The sequence below is a fragment of the Echinops telfairi genome, unplaced genomic scaffold, assembly GCF_000313985.2.
Source record: "Echinops telfairi isolate 266 unplaced genomic scaffold, ASM31398v2 ScPeMD7_7412;HRSCAF=8450, whole genome shotgun sequence".
Classification (NCBI taxonomy): Eukaryota; Metazoa; Chordata; class Mammalia; order Afrosoricida; family Tenrecidae; genus Echinops; species Echinops telfairi.
The window spans coordinates 2,330,007-2,349,113 of NW_022111312.1; the positions used below are offsets into that span (position 1 = coordinate 2,330,007).

The 19,107-nt window shown below is 49.9% G+C and overlaps 1 protein-coding gene across 1 annotated transcript in view; it reads right to left on the reverse strand.

Moving 5' to 3' along the window:
- Positions 1–19,107, reverse strand: part of GIT2 (GIT ArfGAP 2) — a 49,677-nt gene that overhangs the window by 8,271 nt on the left and 22,299 nt on the right. Inside the window, exons 9-16 of the mRNA XM_045296689.1 lie at positions 16,727–16,784; positions 15,925–16,072; positions 15,566–15,663; positions 14,154–14,265; positions 10,523–10,665; positions 8,624–8,773; positions 4,701–4,949; positions 2,896–2,985 (exon numbers count right to left, since the gene is read on the reverse strand). Of these exons, the coding sequence (XP_045152624.1) occupies positions 2,896–2,985; positions 4,701–4,949; positions 8,624–8,773; positions 10,523–10,665; positions 14,154–14,265; positions 15,566–15,663; positions 15,925–16,072; positions 16,727–16,784 (1,048 nt within the window). The remainder of the gene's footprint in view (positions 1–2,895; positions 2,986–4,700; positions 4,950–8,623; positions 8,774–10,522; positions 10,666–14,153; positions 14,266–15,565; positions 15,664–15,924; positions 16,073–16,726; positions 16,785–19,107) is intronic.

Genomic DNA, 19,107 nt, shown 5'->3' on the forward strand with positions numbered 1-19,107 from the left:
AGCCCTGCTTTTGCCAGAACCAAGGTCTATGGAGGCTGACCGATGAGCTTGCAGAACAGAAGAGGAGCCATTTCCAGCTCCATGCCTTGAATGTAATCCAAGTTCATCAAAACGTAAGACCTGGGGATTTTAAAGTTGTTGCAAGGCCACGCGGCTAAGGAAGTAGCTGCCAATGAATATGGCAGGTTTCAATGTGAGGATGTCGTAGCACCACCCACAAGGCTGGCCGGCCATGGATACGTCTATTCAGCAGTCTATGACCGCTCCGATATCAGACGAACTCCCGAGACACAGCTGCCTGGGCCTCTGACAGCCCCCAGGGGCACAGGAACAGCGGGCACTGCAAGATAGAAAAGGCCACCTCTTGCTGTCTGCCCTGTAACCTCTCTTGCTCTCCCCCTTTTCGCTGTCTGCGGGGGGCCTTCCACATTCCCCCAGAACCCTCTCTACAGCCCTGGCCTCTCAGAGATGGCACCCGTTTGCGGCTCCGCTGACGCACACTGTAATTGAACTGGCAAATTGCGAAGAATGCTGGCTTCGAGTCACACGTGTTCTGGGTCCCTTTGCCAGCCAGCGGTTCTGCTTTGCTTGCTGCTGTGTCTTGGTCTGGCTTTACGAGGGGTGCTCCCAGACGTAGGAGGGCCAGCAGGGGCAGCACTGTGTCCGGTGCAAGGGACAGTGCAACCCAGGACTTCTGGAACAAAGACACCCTCTGACCTCTCACAGGGTACCTGACTCACCACGCACGCACGCACGCACACACGCACGCACTGTAAAAATGTGCGTGTAGATGATTACACTGGAAAATGCGTCCCGAGCGGCTCCAATGGGAAATGTGGACTACAGAATCAAACCCAGAATGCTCTTCATTTCAGGGAAGGGTCTTCTTGCTTTCCTGGGTGGCAAACTGACAGGTTATCACAAACACGAGTGCATCACCCCACAATGATGAAAGGGACCCCGTCCACGCCAGCACTTGGGAAAAGTGAAGAGTAGTGAGTGGCTCGTCTGCCTCTCAGAGAAGCGCGAGGAAACTGTTACTCAGGAGCAGAACACAGGAGCAGAGGGGCAGCCACCCAGGAGCCTTACTTACACAGCAGTCCTTCATCGCTGCTCCCCCACCCCTCCACCCCGCCAAAGCTGACGTACAGGAGGTCAGGTTAGCCGGCGTTCGTGTTGTGGAAATTACTGTAAGCATGCAGAGTGCTGCTCTTCCAAAGCTGTTAATAGAAACGTGACCTCGTAGCTGGTGCTGGTGCAGCTGACTGACTAGCCTCTCTACCTTCTCTGATCACAGATGCTCTGGGCCCGGCGGCCAAGAGCCAACTAAAAGGCACCGGGTCTCAGTACGCAGTCTGGGCAATGCTTTTCAAGACTACCAGACATTAGTAAACAAAAACCAGTATCAATGATGACCCCCAAGAGGCTTCTTGATGCTTACTAACCAAGTCTCCCGTTGGGTACTGCATTGCTGCTGTCTACCTCTGGGCCGAACTGGAACATAATGGAAACGTGACAGATGAATTTCAGAACTCAAGAGACTTCCAGGTGTTGTATCTCAAGCTGGCCCTCTACACACTATTTCCTAGAGAAGGGCAACAAAAGGACTCTGACGAGCCATGTGGCAGCAACAGGGGAGAAGGACGCGTCTCCATCAGTCCACTGGTACAAGAGGCGAGGAGCGGCTGCATTGTGATGAAGGTGTCCCCTTGTCCACAGCCAGCTTCCCACCTCAAACCTCAAGGATGCTCTCCTGCCATCAAAGGCGGTGCCAGCCGCTGCCTGGGCTCACTCTGTGGCTTTCCCAGGTGGCTCTCATGGAGACTTGCTGTCCAGCTGTTTATTCATAGTACAAGGACCATATCGTGTAAGTCAACTGACTGACCTACCAAAAAGCTGCGGATAGGGGGAAAAAATCCCAAACATGCTGCCCTCAAGTCGATTCCGACTCCTGGGCCTCCCCGCCTCCCTATGTTGCGGCTGGTTCTCCATGGGGTCTCTGCCTGTCACCTTTAGAGTGTGGAGCTGCTGGGCGGGCTTGAACTGTTAATGAACCTGGCAGGGCAAGTCAAAGCTGACTCACAGCCATCCTGCTGGGCAGGGTAGAACTGCCTCTGTGGGTTTCAGAGACTATCACTCTTTATGGGAGTAGAGAGCCTCACTTTTCTCTGGAGATGTGGCTGATGGTTTCAAACTGTTGGTCTTATTGATTAGCAGCCCAAAGCTTAACCTACTACGCCACCAGGGCTCACTCAGCTGGGCACAGAGAAAAGTGCTAAACAAATACTTGTTGCCCGGCTACTTGGAAAGGGCTCCAAGGCATCACTGACCATTCCAGAGGCTGGAAATGACCACCAGCAGGCTGGGTTTGACCAACTGACCTGTGTGGGCAGCTTCACACCCATAGGTGCTCACGTCTAAAGGCCACTGCAGGGCCGCACGCTGGCGTGCTGGTGTAGAAGATGCAGGGACTGGAACAGCCTGCTCTGTCAAGCACAGTGCTGACTAAAAAAAGGCCAGAGGCAAAAAAGCAAACAAACCAAAAAAGCATGGTATTTGACTGCTTTCGCTAGGCCAAAGACACTGGTTTGGATCGATGCCGGTCTGGACCAATGGGATGGACTCCCTAATTACAGCGTTTTAGCAGGCAGCCAGCTAATTTTCCAATTGTTTAAAGAGACAGTATGCTTGGAATCAACAGAGCGTGCTGGGGACAGCTAAGTGAGCTGTGTGGATTAGAGGAAGTGACGGCATCTCGGCGGCCGGCGAGTGTGCGAGGAACCAGGAGGGCAGGGGCCTCTCATGCAGAACAGAGGATGGTTAGCAGAGGGACCCAGGACAGAAGCACAAAGCACTGCCCCCTCCAGAGAGCTATCAATTCAGAATGTACTTAACCCTTCGGGTGCTCTCGTCCCGTGACCAGGAGAGTGTGGAGGGGAAGGAAGGCAGAGACGAAGAGGAGGTCACAAGTGCACTCCTCCCGATCTAGAAGGGGAAAGAAAACACACTCGGGCAAACAGACAGACAGACAGACAGAGGCTCAGCGCCGCCAGCCTCAGTCCAGGGGCAGTTCCATCCCGACTGGAATATCTGCGTGTCACCTGCCAACCATTTAAAAATGTACGTTGTTTGTGGGCACCATCAAGTCCATTTTCTACTCATACACATTCCCCCATTGCTGCTCAGTCGATTCCAACTCAGAAGGACTGGCCCTGCAGGCTTCCCAGGGGGGCATTTTTGTGGCAGTGGCTAGCAGCCAAGTACTTCACCACTGTGCCACCAGGGTGCCTTTCCCCTCTGACAGCAGCCTGACCGGACAGAGAAGAACCGCCCCGAGCGGTTCCCAGACTGTGACCTTCAGGGAAGCAGACCACTGGGACTTTCTCCCGAGAAGCGCTGGGCCGATAGCCACCGAGCACTACATGTTGCTGGATGCAGAAGCGGGAAGACAGTTTACTCACTGTCCAGTCAGGAAGCGGAACGAGAAACTACAGGAATGGTAGAAGTTGGCATGCCATCAATCTCTTCTTTAGCATGAACAACTTGTGCGATAGTAATGGTATCCTGATACTCTGAATTTTATGTGTGTGTGTGGAATTACTAAACAGGCACTCCGGACACTAACGAAGGTGGCTTTTCCTACAGTTTGTTTTCAGGTCTGCAAAAATAAGCTGCCTAAGTCAGGCCAGTGCTCTTCTCATCGCACAACCTGTATTAATGACCTGTCATCGAACGTTACACCCAAACAACTGGACTCGCGGCTCTCATATAACAAACAGTGTACCTTCGTCACGCTCACACGGACAAAGTCAGACTAGGGAGAACAGGCTGACTTTAATAGAACACACTCTGCAATCTGCATTCACCCTGACAATTATTTCCAACAACCCTATAAAGGTTGGCTGAAGAATCGTTAACATTCAGGCATCAAAAAACAATAATGACTCTGGGGGGATGGGGGAGGGACACAAAAACAAAATAGCAAATGAGAGGTTAAAACGTCTGCAACTTTTTTTGTTTCAGCACAGGTTATTTTCTATAATAAGCTCATCCAAAAGAAATATAATATTTAAAAATCTGACAATATTTGAAAACCTCACAACACAATGCATAAGGTAAATGAACGGGCTAGCGTCCCTGTTCAGAATACACTCTTCAGCATACAGCTCAACTGTGAACCTGGGGTAAGGTGTTTACATGTCATTTTTCTGAAGGGAGCCAGCAGCATTTTCTCCCTGAACGGGAGGAGGACGCAGAAGCTAACGAAGCAGGCACGTGGACCACATGGACAGAGGCTGCAAAGACCCATCGGATTCTAAGGGCTCAAGTCCAAAAGGGGCACTTCCTTCTGCTACTAAGTTTCCTAGTGCTTGCTCTTTGGAGTGGGGAGGACGTTTTTTGCTTTTTAATGTTATAACCACTACTGGCTGGTTGGGGATTATATTATGACAATGGGGGCAAAAAGATAAAGGGGAATGAAGGGTTGAACAAGAACCAGCAATCCCTAACTCTGTGGGAAAACTTCCCATCAGGGCCCTGCGCACTTTGGGGAACACCGCACACATATCAATACAGCAAACACTGCGACAATTCTCAAAGCCCAGCTTGGCCAGGTGCAGCAGTGAGCTCAGTGGGTTTGGAGGGTGGGAGGACACAGTGGGCAGAGCGTGCACAGCAGAAGCACCAATGGTGTTACTTACGTGCGTGGGGAAGGGCTGGAGCCGAGTCCTGCTCTCCTCTGGGTGGCTCGCCTCTCCCAGGGGGAGATATGGCTTCTGCCCTGATCCCGTTTCGTACATGGACATCGGCCGACTGCCTCGGGCGGACGGCCTTCTCTTTAAGGAAGAGTGGCTGGAAGGATCTGGGTACTCAGAGCCAGTGTGCGCCTGATAGAGGGTGGTTGTGGCCTGTTTCCTGAGGGTCGAATTTTCACTCTGGAGTGTTTGAAGCTGAAAGAAACGTTTGGCAGTGGGACTCTGTTTTTTCTACAGCAGGCAGAAAAAGCAAACACAACGAAACGTAAATCGGCCTTCACAGTAACAACGGTTATAGCTAGCTGGGGGCACAGGGAAAGGCTGCCACAAACAAGAGGGCCTCCTCCGGGAGTGCGTGACACACAACAGACTCTCCTCACCACTGCAGCGAGCTACAGAGGGACCGCCTTGAACTTGGTTCAGAAACTAGAGCCCAAAGGCTAATGAACCCTTATCAAAATTGGGTTTGTGGGGCTGGGGGGAGCTTGTGGGCGAGATGACTCTGCTAAGGCTGCTTTCTAGCACGAGCTGGAGACCATGAGAGCATGACCTAGGTGTCACATGCGGTTCTCCAGTGAGCCCTGAGAAATCACAGAAGCCCCAACGACGGCCGACACCATGGAAGCAGCACCAAGTGGCCAGAGTGGCTTTGCAAAGCAAGAGAGAGTGCGGTGCAGCGTGTGGAGGATGAAGTGCGCTAGTGGCTTTCCAAAGGAGAACGATGACCCGCACGTGTTTCTCACACAGTGCACTCCACTGCCCAGACAACTGAGCACTCTGGTGTGTTGTCTATTGTCAAGCGCAGGCGCCAGCTCCAGGCTCCCGTGCTACGGGAACATGAGTCCTGAGGAAAATGGTCAGCCCACAGGGGCTACTGTTGGATCTTCGTCTGAGGGCTCCACGCCATGCGCTTGTTTCCCTCTGGTGAGCAAACGTCTTTTAGCGGGGGCTGCAATCTGGAGCCTTTCTCTCCTTCGGCTTTGCCACACAGACACACAAGCACGGTGTGTTGGCATCAAGCATCCTACGCTGCCTGGCACCACCCCATCAGTTAGAGGCTGTCCCTGGGAAGCCCCGACACCCTGTCCATCCTCAGGAGTCAGCAGGGAGCCATGTAACTCTGCGTTTGCCATGTTCAACACAGTACTCTGAGTCCATTCTGCACGGTGTCCTTCCCGCTTGGCTGCCATCGTAGTCGTCTGTGGCCACTCGTGACCTGGGGCTGGTGTGAGCTCAGCTGTCTACTCTCTGACCGAGGTGGCAATGACTGACCAAGTTCTCCACCAGTGAGTGCTGAGGTTCAGTCCGCAAGCCACTGTATCTGCGCCAGGCGACCAGAACTTCCTCCAGAGCCACCCCATGCAGTGTGAGGAGTTACTTTTAGTTTTTTACTTAGAAAGCACCAAATCTGTGACAAACACACCAAGACAAGCTGCTCCTCTTCATTAATTAGCATCCTTTTCAAGCAACTGTTAAATGTGAAAGATCAGACACAAATCACGCTTTTTTATTATTTTTTAAGAAAGAATTCAAATATTAAAAAGCAAGACCACAAAACCCCACCCAAACCTTGTCCTAACTTTGAAATGACACCATGATGTCTTTGTGGAATGAACAAACTATGTACTATACATGAACTGCTCAGAAATCTCTGTGAAAGGGCCACTTCTGGCTTCTTCTCCGTCTGTTTTCTCCGAGACGAGCCACCATGGGATGCCAGGTGGCTTCCACATCCAAAGGCTTTCAGGGCCTAACTTAACACCTGCTACTTCCTTCAAAGACCCAACAGCTGCAAAGGGAGGACCAGCAGCCACTGAACATTCCTACATTCCAGGATCCACACAGGCAGAGTGCCCGTCAAAACGATTTATCAAGGAATGGCCGATGTCCAAAGTCAGAAGCATCAGTGACACACTGCCCACCCCAATGACCAGTGTGTCTGGACACACGCTTGTCTGTCCATATAAACACTTGTGACGTGCTTTTAATGGGGCCTTGAGATTAGAAACTAGCCCAAAGGTTTTCAGGCCTCCTACCCATCTAGCTTGGAGTGGGCTTGGCCATATCTTGATGAACACCAAGCCCCAGGCTTCAGTCTGTGAACATTCTCGTTCTCTGTATCGAGAAAGATGCCTGTGGGCCAAGGTGAGCGATGCTCCTGTCTCAATAATGACCAGGCTCCCTTTTCTCTTTGGAAAGAGCACAAGCGCGACCGAGAAGGTACAAATCATCCACTGGCTCAGATATAAAAAACCAAAAGCGCTTCTCAGAGTGGAAGAGGTGATCCCGAGCACAGGCAGGCCGTTTCCTTCAGCGATTCTTCAAGGAGGCTACAGGGGTTTGCGCTCAGAGCTACATGCTAATTTCTGGTGACTTCTGCAGACACGAGAAGGAGCATCATATGATACAAAATCTAGCAGACTGACTAACAATGGCAAAGTCAGCATGTGTCCAAAAAAGTTTTGCCAAGATTATTCATCCAATCGGTGGACAAGTTGTGATCCATGCAACAAAAGATATTTCGGGAGAGGCAGTGAGACTGCAAATCCTGTCCGTCAGGGCTGAGGGCACCTTGCATTTTGATGAAAGGTAGACTGCTGCAAGCTTGCCAGCCCGCTGAGCCAAGGGCTCAGGCCAGCCCGGGACGAGGCCTGGCACATGGAAGACTGACTCTCAGACGGCTGTGGAGCCTATGCAGAGCCCTGTCCTAGTTAACTGCCAGCTGCGCGGTACAGGCTTGTCGAGAGCCTTGCTGACTCTTTCCCCCTCCTGGGAGCCCTTTACCCACAAAGGTCTCTAAAAATCAGTCAAGGACTCAACACCCACACCACCCCGGACCATGGGCCGCTCGGAGAAGCCAGCGGTGTCCTCCCCTAGCCAGAAGGACGGCCTATCTCTGGTCTCCTCTGGAAGCCTCTCTGAAAGGGGACCCACCACGAGTTCAAGGCACTGGCCTGCAGTCCTGGAAAGGATCTGAACCCGTCACTTTCGGGTCATGGCGCCAATGCACAGGGATACACCCCATTTTGTCTCCATCCCAGGGAACTGTGGAGGGGAATTAAGTAAGTAATGGGAGTGACACTATAAAGTCCGAGGCATACTTTAAAAACACCCCACTTCCTTTGTGCAGCATTCCAGTCCCGAGTTACACTTACAGTCTCCTTCCTGAGGGCATTCTACCCCTGATACTGTAAGACACACTCCTTCTAGGCTTTAATAGAGGCGGGTGCTTCTGACTCTCTCAAAAGGTACTGCATGAGAAAATGCTGAGCCAGCGGGACCGTTCCTTATTAGCACTCAGCTCTCATGAAGACAGTTGAGCTATTTCCATGCATTTGAGAAGCGACGGTGTGGCAGAGCCTACTCTGGGGTTCTGAGGTCGCCCCAGCGAACAGGTAAGGCCTGGTGACAAAGAGCAGTGGTGATGGGGACCGGGGCTGTCCCTCTATGCATTGGGTGGGGGGAGTGTCTGTATGGCTGTCAAGACCCACATGCGTATTGTCCCTCTGTCTTCACAGCCTGGCTGTTCTTCAGAACTGGCAACAGAGAGAATTTAGGTGCATGCCGTGGCACCGGCTCCCCGAAAGCACCCGACGGTGCAAGGGTGACAGTCTGATGCCAATACTTCCTAAGGAGTCACCTGTCTCCAACGGGGGAAACCGACTCTGAGGGCTTTCAAGAGTGTGGGAAATTCCAAGGTCTTTTAATTCCTTTTCCCACTAACGGTGTGTTTCATATCAAAGGAATCAGAACAGCGTTATGCAAACACAGTGTTGATCCTGCCTCTGGCCACAGCATGGTGCCTGGGGGCCTTCCTTAGACTAGGGGAGCAAAGAGCCAGGCGCCCTGGCGATTCATGAACATGTTACCTTTTTCTGCATAATTCTCAGCTCGTCACTCAAGTTGTTATTCACCTTCATTAGCTGTTGTATTTTGGCCTCAGAAGCCACTAGAGCGTTTTTGACCTCCATAAAGTCTTGTATAGTGACAGGTCCATCTGATAAATCTGAGTCTAGGCTCTAAAAATAAATTGGGGAAAATGTTCACAATCTGAGTTGACAACAGGAAAGACTAACAGCTAAGAGCATTTCCAATTCTGATCATGCCAGCTCCACTGCCAAATCCTTCCTGCTGCTCCGAGGCTGCCCACAGACAAGGGCCATGGACACGCTTTTAAAAGATTCAAGGTTCCTAGTTCCTGACTGGACAGGCAGCGTGGCTCAGCGTGACCTGTCTCATCTTGCTTGCCTTCCTCTCTTGCTCTTTCTGTTTTCAGGTTTTACGGAGTCTCGGGAGTGTAGCAGACAGCAGGCTAGGTGCTCAGGAGAGGTGAGAGAACGAACAGACACAGATTCCTACTTCCACGAATTTACAATTCGGCAGAGGGAAACAGCCGCAAAAGGAAATGCAGAAAAACAGAAAGTGATAGAGGTGGCCAGTGCTGGAGAAGAGAGAAGGCAGAGAGCTGTGTGTGACAGCTAGGGAGCTGAAGTCTCCAGGGGCGGGGCTGCAGGCCTGCACTTTACTGAGCCAGTGGGGTGAGTCTTTGAACAGGTGAGCTGTGAGCAATGGCTGGAAGGACATGAGGACATTAGTCCAGGCAGAGGGAGCAGGGCAGAGAGGAGCAGCAGTGAGTCAGAGCCGCTGGAGGATAGGGTTCACCACGTGGGGCCCACCAGCCAACTCTAGCTCACTCTGGGTGCAGAGGGCTGTTTCGGGGAAGTCTGGCCAGTGGGGTGGGGTTCTGCCTGGGACGACAGCCTTTCTTTCTGGGTTCCCTGCTCACAGTCAAGTGAGCTAGAAACTATATTTCAAACATCCCAGTGACTGCCAAGACCTTCCTGTTCCCTTATCCGTCACCCCTTTTTCAATGTTTGCTGAGTCCCTACTAAACGTGGGTCCTGGTGAGGCCCTGGGAACTCAGCAGTGGGGGGTGGGGTGGGGGAGTGTTCGACCAGGGAGCTGCCTCCCACCCAGCCAGGCCCTGCTCACCCAGGTAAAGGTGGCAGTGTCTGCTCTTGTTTGGGCCTCTTCAAGAGGATCCTCCCAGCTCCTGGCCTTGACTCTGACCCACCTGCACAGGCCTTCCAGAGGCCACCTCTAGAGCTCCACCTTCCAGCTCGGCTTGAAGCTACCTGCATCCAGCCCACGTGCCTGAGCCAACATTCCCCACACAGTGGTCCTAGCCTAGGCTGCGTGTTGACTGCCACTCTTCCTAGGCTGTTCCTCCATATCAACAGATTTCCCCCTAGACCCTATAGCTTTGCCAACCTCTCTACCTAGGCTGCCCTACCCTGCCAATGCCAGCCCACTTAACAAGCCCTCCCCAGGGACTCCACAGTCCTCCCCCAACTTTTGCCCAGCTTCTCAAGACCCCTGTCACTTTGTACATCAGACTGCCTTGAGCTCCCCTGTTAGGGGCTGACATCCGCACAGGAAAGTGACTAGCACTCATCTAGAACAGAGAGCTGTCCAGGGAAGTCACCCCGTAAGTAGCTGAGTGGGGAACACACACCAGTCACTACTCACATGCCATATCCAAGTATGCCTGCTGTGATTCAGCGAGAGCCTCGGGGATGAGGGAGCCCTATTTCGGAAAGGACTCGCCCCCACTTCCTCTTTGGGTTGCCCCAAGCTAGCCAGCCCAGCTTTGACAGATAACCTATTCTAGGACTAGCCCTCAACTAACTTTCACCTAAGGCAACATTTGTAGGAGAAATCGCTTAAAGAAAACACTCGCCCATCCTGTGTGCAAGGTGGGACCCTACCTTCTGCCGGGTGGCCTTGCTGGCTGTGGTTTCCAAATCCGTATCTTCATCGGATGCCACACTATCATAGTCTGGCTGGTCATTGTCTTGGCTCTCAACACTGTGCTGGCTACTGATTGCTTTCAGGATGAGCTCCACATTGTCTACGGGCAAAAATAGACAAGGTCAGGCTTTTCAGGGAGGGGGTGTGTGGGAAATTAAAAAATACAACCTTCTGACCCACGTGGGGTTCAGGCACTCAAAGCACTAAAAGAAAATGGCAGATTCGGAAATGTGAAAATCACAAGTCATTTCTGGGAAGATGGCAGGGAGAAAAGACTGCCAGGGTGACTGATGTTCCCCCACAAATACTTCAAAGGACATAGTAAAGAAGCGGCGCTCAGCTTTCAGACGGATTCGTGGAGCTGAGGAGTGTGGCTGGGGACTGCCAATGGGAAAGAATCAAAGAGCCAACAACTAACACACCAACCCCCCTCCCCTGCCCGCCCCACGGCCAGGGAGCCACTGGGTATGGTGATCTGAGATAGTGGCCCTAGAAAATGGGCCAAGTGCCCTACCCACCTCAGCCGCCAACCTGTCCAAAGAGACAGGATCCTAAGCTTCTGCCCTGGGATCAATAGGCCACACCTCCGTGGGGGACCATCTACAGTGTCCCCAACCCTGGACACTGCCAGCTATAAGGCCACTGCAAGGTGCTGCAAAGGCGCCGTACTAGAGGCTGCTCTCTCGTCAGCATTCTACCTGCTTGAAACTAACAGGACAGGCACCCCTGGGCGTCCGGTCAGGTCTGTGTGCATATTTTTGTGGCCGGTGCTGAGACTGCTGCCTGCAGCTGCTGTATGCTGGGAAGACATCCTAAGTGGGGCTATACCCATGGCCAACACACTCTGGTCCCCCTAGGCTTCCCCTGAATGCCAACCTAAAATGCCAGAGCGAGAAGAGCACCTCGGGCCAAAGGGTTCTCTCCAGAAACACAAGGGAAGACTAGCCCGAGGGGGAGCATGCTTCCCAGTGGACTGAATGCATAGTCTGATGGCTCATCTGAGTGGCGGTGTCCACTGGTGGACAGACTAACTGGGATGTTTTGGCAAGAATGACAATGAAAAACAAGAGATCTGGAATGTTCAAATCCTACTGAAACCAGGGAGAAGAGGCTGTCACAGACATGGTGGGGAATTGGTGAGAAAAGGCCGGAGACTCTGCCCACCTAAGAGTTTCTCGCAGAAAGGTGTGCAGGCAAAACGACCAAAACTTTGGTGTGTGTGTGGGCAGGGGGGGCTACGCCCCAAGATCATCTTGAAACCTTAAACTAAAAATATCCCCTGAAGTTTTCTTAAAATGAAATAATGGTCGGAGAAGGGAGGGTGACAAAATGGGGAGCTGATACCATGGGCTCAAGTGGGAAAAGAATGCTTTGAAAATGATGGTGGCAAATGTGCAAATGTGGTGGACTCACTGGATGAATGTATGGATTGGGATCAGAGATGTAAGAGCCCCCAATAAAAGTATTTAAAATAAAAAGAAAGAACCGTTTTGGTTAATGAGGAATAAATGTTTGTCCTAAGTATCATGCTCCTTTAAGAACTGTCTAGACGGGGTTAAGTTGACAAAGCCTCACAGGAGCCCTAGGGGCAGTGTGCTTACATTGACAGGAAGGAAGAACAAAGACTCAGAAAAGCGGCACTTCTCTGTGCCATGGAGTCAGCTGCAACTCCGAGCAGCTCCATAGAACAAGGCAGAGGAACTGCCCCAGTGGGTTTCCAAGGCTGGGACTACTCATTACAGCCTCATCTTTCTCCTGTGGCGCAGCTAGTGGCTTCGAATTGCAGACCCTGTGGTCAGCAGCCCAATGTGCAAGCCACCGCATCAACTGGAAAAATGCCGCCAGCGTCAATGAACGGGTATGTGGACTGTTAAATTAGTATTCCTTTTGCTGCTTTTAGTCTTAACAACAAAATCATTTGGAAAACCCAAGTAACCACAATGAGAGACTATTTCACACCCACTAAGGTGGCTACCTGCAAAAAGGATGAGTGTTGGGGAGGATGGAGCGAAACCAGGGCTCCCTGCACTGCAGGTGGGAGCATCAAATGCTGTGTTTGCTGTGGGAACAGTTTGGAGGGTCCTCCTAAGGTTAGACATCAAGTTCCTTCACTTGCTGCACATGTAACTCTCAAATCATTGAAAAGGCTTGAAGCACTTAAGTAACACGAATTAAGATCCCCGTGTTTCCACTGACTTAGAAATTCTGCTTAAATACACACTGAGGACAGATTTCATTTGTACCCTGGAGACAAAGTGCCTGTGTAAACCTAGGGTCTCAAGTAGGAGTTTACTGAATCATTTGAACAAGAGGACACATTTGCATAATGATTCAGGGCTAGTTAGTATTGGTCAGGAATTCAGACAGATGTGCTTCGGTGGGACAGTGGTTCTGTAGTTAACCTCACGGTCCCGCAGTACAAAAGCACCAGCCACTCCTCAGGAGAAAGGCAAGGCTTTCTACTCCTGGAGAGAGTCAGTCTCAGAAGCCCACAGGGGCACCTCTACCCTGTACTATAGGGTCACCACCATGAGCTGGAGTTGACTTAATAGTACTGAAGCTTTTTTTGAGTTAGTATCAGCAAGTCAGACAGGACTTCCTGTAGCTAACAAAACTGAAAGTAGGAACTAAATTAATGGGAATGGGACATGTCTATGGGACATGTTTCTTATTTACCACTAGATTTACCAATATTTCTTTTATACCTGTCTCTATGGACATGTGTCAAACAGACATGTGAAAATGCACAAGAAAACCGTACATTTTCTTTAAAATTTTTTTATTTTATTTAAAAACAGCACAATGATACACTATTAACATAAATGAAATTATGTGAAACTTTGTTTATGTAAAATGCATAACATCTCACATTATACAACATTTGAGATATTGGGTCAATCAGTATGACAATCTCCACTGCACTGTTTGTCTGTACATTTGATGTTTACTTTTTTTAAATTTTTTTATTTTTTTGATGTTTACTTTCTAAGAACTTTTAGATTACGCTTATATTTATTACTGAAGTAAATCTTCCGTGAATCAAACCTATTTACTGGGATTAATACTCAATTTACATTCGTGTCAAATTGACATGTATTCGTAGGTAGACCACAGAGAATTTCTAGAGTAGAAAGTTTAGAAGAAAATGAATTTTCTTCTAAAAAACATATATATATTCAAATTCACATATAAATATGTATTTGTCTTATTAAATGGATAAAAGTCAGCATGAATTGTAGTTGGCAAATGTAAATGGTTCTGTATAATTTTTGTAAGCTGGCCTGGCACAATGGCTACAACAACAGGCTCAAACATAGCAACACCTGAGAGGACTGGGCGGGACCAGGCAGTGTTTCCTGGTCCTGTTCACAGGCTCGCTCGGAGTTGGAGCTAAGCCCACAGAATCTAGCGACAGGGCTCACACAGGGACATTTTTGGTCATACCACATTACCAAACTTTCGGGACTCTGAATAAACTGTTATGCTACTAACTGCTTTAATTAATAAATGTGTAACTTTAAATGTAACACTTGGGGTTAGGTTTAGAAAGCCAAAGAGCAAACACACATACAGACTGGAAAGTGTTACCTTTTGAACTAGAGAGAGGGCTGCCCTGCTGTCTCCGCTTGGCGTCGCTGAGGATGTCAATAACCAGCGTGGCAAACTCGTGGGCATTAAACCTCGCTAGTTTCTGTCTGCCCTGAAGGGGAGAAAACAATGGGAAGGGTTCTCAGGGTGGGAGACAGAGATATAGGGGGCTTCAAAAAGTTTGTGGAAACATGGAAAGATGATAAAATTTTGCCACCAGCATTCAGAAGCCCCTTCGTGCATGATGTATTTACACAAAACTGGCCGGGCTGCTTGTAAACTGCCACGGCCTCCCAGCATGCTTCAACGGGACTCAAGCACGAACGGTCACATTCCCCACACTGACACCTCAAAGCCATTCATTACGAGCACTTTCTAACAATTCCTTTGGTTTTGCCAACCAAAACCAGGCTCAATGTAATGTTGTCTAACAGCTACTCCACTTTCAAGGAGACTCACTCAGTAATTAAAATAATAATAATAATGGAGAAGGAAATCTCAGAATTGCCAGAGAAGCAATGTTTATACATTGTCCTGCAGAGTCCTTCATCCAATGAAAATGCCCAATTTATGCAGTGCATACCAGGTCTGGCCGTCTTGGTGGTTCGAATGCTCTGTTCCTACACACACTGCTGTGATGACACTGTGAATGTTTGTGTCACCTGACTAGAACTCACTCTCCAATGGTGGAATGGACAGCCGGACCCTGGAGAGACTGAGAGGCCAGTCCTGCGCTGCCACTGTGCGAATGATTTGATTTCCCAGTGACTATAACAAGTTATGTTTACCTGACACTGTAGGCTAGTGAGCAAAAGCATTACCAAAAAAAGAGAGAAATCTTCTGAGAAGGACCTAGAGGTGACCCGGAGTCCCAGAGTGAGAACAGAGGGTGCCGACAGCCTTACTGGACACAGGGTGACCACAGATCTGTAACCTGGGAAAACGCAGTTATCTACGAAGGACAACAAATATGGGGCGGCACAACACAATGAGGCCTGCCTGCGCCTCATTCTGAGGCTTCGGACATGCAAGAATACATTGCTCTTGCTTGCAGGATTTAAATTCTTTACCACCTCCTTGGCAGCATGGGAGTCTCCTTTTCAGGGACATTTTACTAATTTCACGGGGCAATGATTCACTAATGTCTTTAGGTTGCTTTCTTGGATTACTAAGGAGGCTAAACATTGGTGAGCCGTCTTTATTTCTTCGGTGAATTTTGTGTTCTTTTTCTAAGTCAATTATTTACAGATATTGTCTTGCCAATTTGTGACCTGTGTGTGATCGATACATATCATACTAACATTTTATTAATCAAAAGACTTAGGCTACCAGCCCTAAGGAAATAAAACCTCACACCGCCACTCATTCCCCACAATACGACTCGGAGATACTTTTTGAGCACAGCCACTTGCCTGGTTTCGTGTGGACGAGTACTCGGGATTGACCGGAAGGAAGGGCACCACGGTGGTCTCGGTGACGAGGGTGCTGTGGTTTTGAGTGGCGAGCCAGACTAGCCAGGGAAAGAGTCAGAGACAGAATCTTGTCACCACTGGTGTGCCACTGCTGCTCTGCTCCGAAAGACGCCGCTCACGCTATGCTGGACAGACTTGGGGGGGAGTATGCTCAGAAGTCACCCCCCACAGAGGTGAAGGTCGACACACAGTTAATGGTACGGGGGATACCGGGCAAGGAGAACACTGAAATCTGGTGGCTTGTCATTGCCACCCGCTGGCAGCAGGAGTTTACGAGATAAAGCCACGGGTTAAGTCACCTGCATCGGTCTCTCGCCTGTCAACCTCGTCGTACACGTCCATGGCCAGTTCTTCAAACAAATGATTGCTTAGCTGAAAGTGAAAAATGCCAGGGACACAAGGGACAAGCATTAACACAGGAGGACACGAGAGCGCCTCAGCTGCCCCCTAGTTCCAAGGTCTTAGCCAAAGCTGGTGCTTATTAGCCTATGTCCACTGTTAAAAGAGCAGAGAGTCAACATCTCCAATTAGGACGGGTCTTCTAGAAACTGCCTCCCACAGCAGCCTCGTTCCTCTCTGACACACAGATGGGCTTGTTGCTTTTAAGGGTACAGGATGTGTGCCTTCAGTATCTCAACAAGTTCTGGTTCTCTGCTATCGTACTGCTCTCCAGGGCATGTGCCAGTTCCCTGGAACACAAGGGCTCCTTGACACAGCTAGACAAAGAAGCTACAGCATGGCACGTGGAGGACCAGAATGTTCCACGAATAAAAACCGGGCGTGGCCAGGCAGGTTTCTGCGCTACTGTCTTTTCAGCCCTCAAAGGAGTGGACCTTTGCAGACCAGATGTAGCACAGGCTGGTGCGCACACTATGTGCTATCAGTGACCCAGCCATCAGCCTGCAGACACAAACGGGCCACCAAGGGCTTGCTTAGTTCAAACAGGAACTCCCCTCCTGTCTCCCCACACTTTGACTCTCATCAGCCTCACCCTGACACAGATGGCTTCCCTGCTCTCTAGGGGCAGACACTGTCCTTTACACTGACAGGCAGGGCAGGGCAGGGCAAGGAGGAAGCCTCGCTCTCTGCGTCTTCACTTACCAGGAGGGGTTTGATGCTGCGAGTCAATATTACAGCCCCAAAGACCTCCCAGCAACACCTTAAAACGGGCGTAGCACAGTGTTGGGTGAAACACACAAGGCCCAGAGAAAAGATTCCATAGTTCAGGTTAAGTTTCAGTTTTTAAAAATTACAGACAATACAAACAAGAAGTAGAAGAAAGACATCCAAATACAAAGTGATTTGAGAGTTAAAGTCCCCCTCTTCCTTCTTTCCCAATGCCTCTCAGCTGGCTATATTACATTTGCAGTTACAAGTACACCAGATACTGGCTGATACTACCCTCCAGGCCCTGTCCTAATATCGTTATAGTAAGACTAGTCTCTCTATACAGAAGGAGCCCGAGTGGCGCAGGGGTTACGTGTTGGGCTGCAATCTCCAAAGTTGGCAGTTCAAAACCACCAGCAAATCCAAAGGACAAATACGAGGCTTTTGACTTCCATAAAGTCTCAGACACCCACAGGGGCAGCTCTCCCCTGTCTCATAGGGTCACTATGAGTCTGGACCGATTCTTTGGCAGTGAGTTACAGCTCCTATAAAGATAGGAACTACTCTCTTCCCATTTTGCTGACAAGGAATTTGAGGCCCAGAACTGCTTCAGAATCTGACCTAAAGTTACAGTTAGTAGGTAATGGACCTGAGACCCATATTAAGTCTCTTGAAATACTAGTATTGACTGAGTCCAGGAACACATTTTTCTTTTGTTATATTCCTCCCCGCTTTTCACCTGGAAGGAAGATGGAAGGAGGAAGAAACAGAGAATAAACACCAAGCACACACTCCTGAGAGTGGTCACCAGTGGGCAGGGGACAACAGAGTGGAGGCCAGCGAGTAAGAACCATGGCAGCTAACCGGAGCAGTACTGACCCGCAGTATCATCGCCCCCAGATTCTAGAACACAACACCATGGCATCCACTAGACCACGGCCTACACTCTTGACTGCTGTCCTAAACGGCACTCCAGATCATTCACCTAGTGTCTGCTCTGTGCTCGAGATATTACAGACAGACGCCTGGCTTTCATGAAACAGGCATTCCAGCAAATGGAGGACCATCAAAGGAAATCATAAATTCGCTTCCATTTTACTTTCATCACCAAAAAGCCCTCACTCAACATTTGGTGCCGTCGGACTCCAAAGCTTAATCATCTTACTGAACAATCTCCTGAACGGAAGAAAGGCAATAAAACACACACACACATACACACACACACACACACACACAAAACCGTAGATATAGAACACAGAGACACCAAACAAATTGCGAAAAATACATTTATTTCATATCACAGGGAAATGCTAGTCAAAGGAGAAAGTGGTTAATAAAACATTTAATATGCAGTATCACAGGAAGCCGGAGCAGGGGTGAGAAAGCAAACGGAGTGGCAACATTAGGGAAGCGCTAGGAGGGAAGATGACCCCCTGCACTGCGCAGGTGGTCAGAGTGCAGCTATGCACACTAGGAGGGCTGCAGATGAGGACAGGGGATGATGGAGGACTCCTAACTGAGTTCTGTAGGGTGGCAGTTAATGGCCTCAGGGAATGGTAGCCAATAAACACACGCACGCACGCACGCAAGCACGAAGCGCACAGGAGCGCATGCACACACACACAATGGGAGCCAGATGGGAAGGGAAAAAGGGCAAAATCTGAAAGGTGAGTGTTGAATGACTCCTTAGAGGTGACAGACAGACGTTAATAAGGCTCTTGGTCAGGACCAAGAGAGCAGAGAGAAAAGCTAGGCGTGTACTCTGCTGGGGAAGTGGCTGGCGAGCCAGGCACCATTTGAGGGGACTATGCAAAGAGAAGTCATTTCTAGAACGGTCGATTTCTTGGGGCTGGAAAGCGTACACAGAGGAAAGGAGGCTGTGGCCTGCTGGGCACATGCCAAGCACGCCCCTCAGAGCAGGATACCCTGCTCTGAAAATCTTATGTGTGAAAATGCATGTGGAAGGACTGGGAGGTGCGAGAGCATTCAAACAGTGACTGCGCCCCTGTGGTAGCGAGTATATCTATGGTACTTACCATTGCTGCAGCAACTCTTGTCCTGCTCTGGCCTCCCACAAGGCTGTGTGAAGCCATCCCAAAGAAGCCAGCCTCCCGTAAACTCACCGATGTCGGGAAAGGCAAGAGCACACTCACTGAGCAAAACCACCATTTCTTAATGGCATCTACTATCTTCGCTTTTAAAATGACAGCGAGCAATGGCCTTGTTTGAAGTCGAGTGCTGAGTTAGAGAAATCTAAATTTAATAGCTTTCCATCTCTCTCCCTACTTTCCAGGATGGCCAGCTTCGGGCTAAACAACACCTGAAAGCAAGACTGTATGCTTGGATCTGGCGCAACAGATGACGTGGGCTGAGAA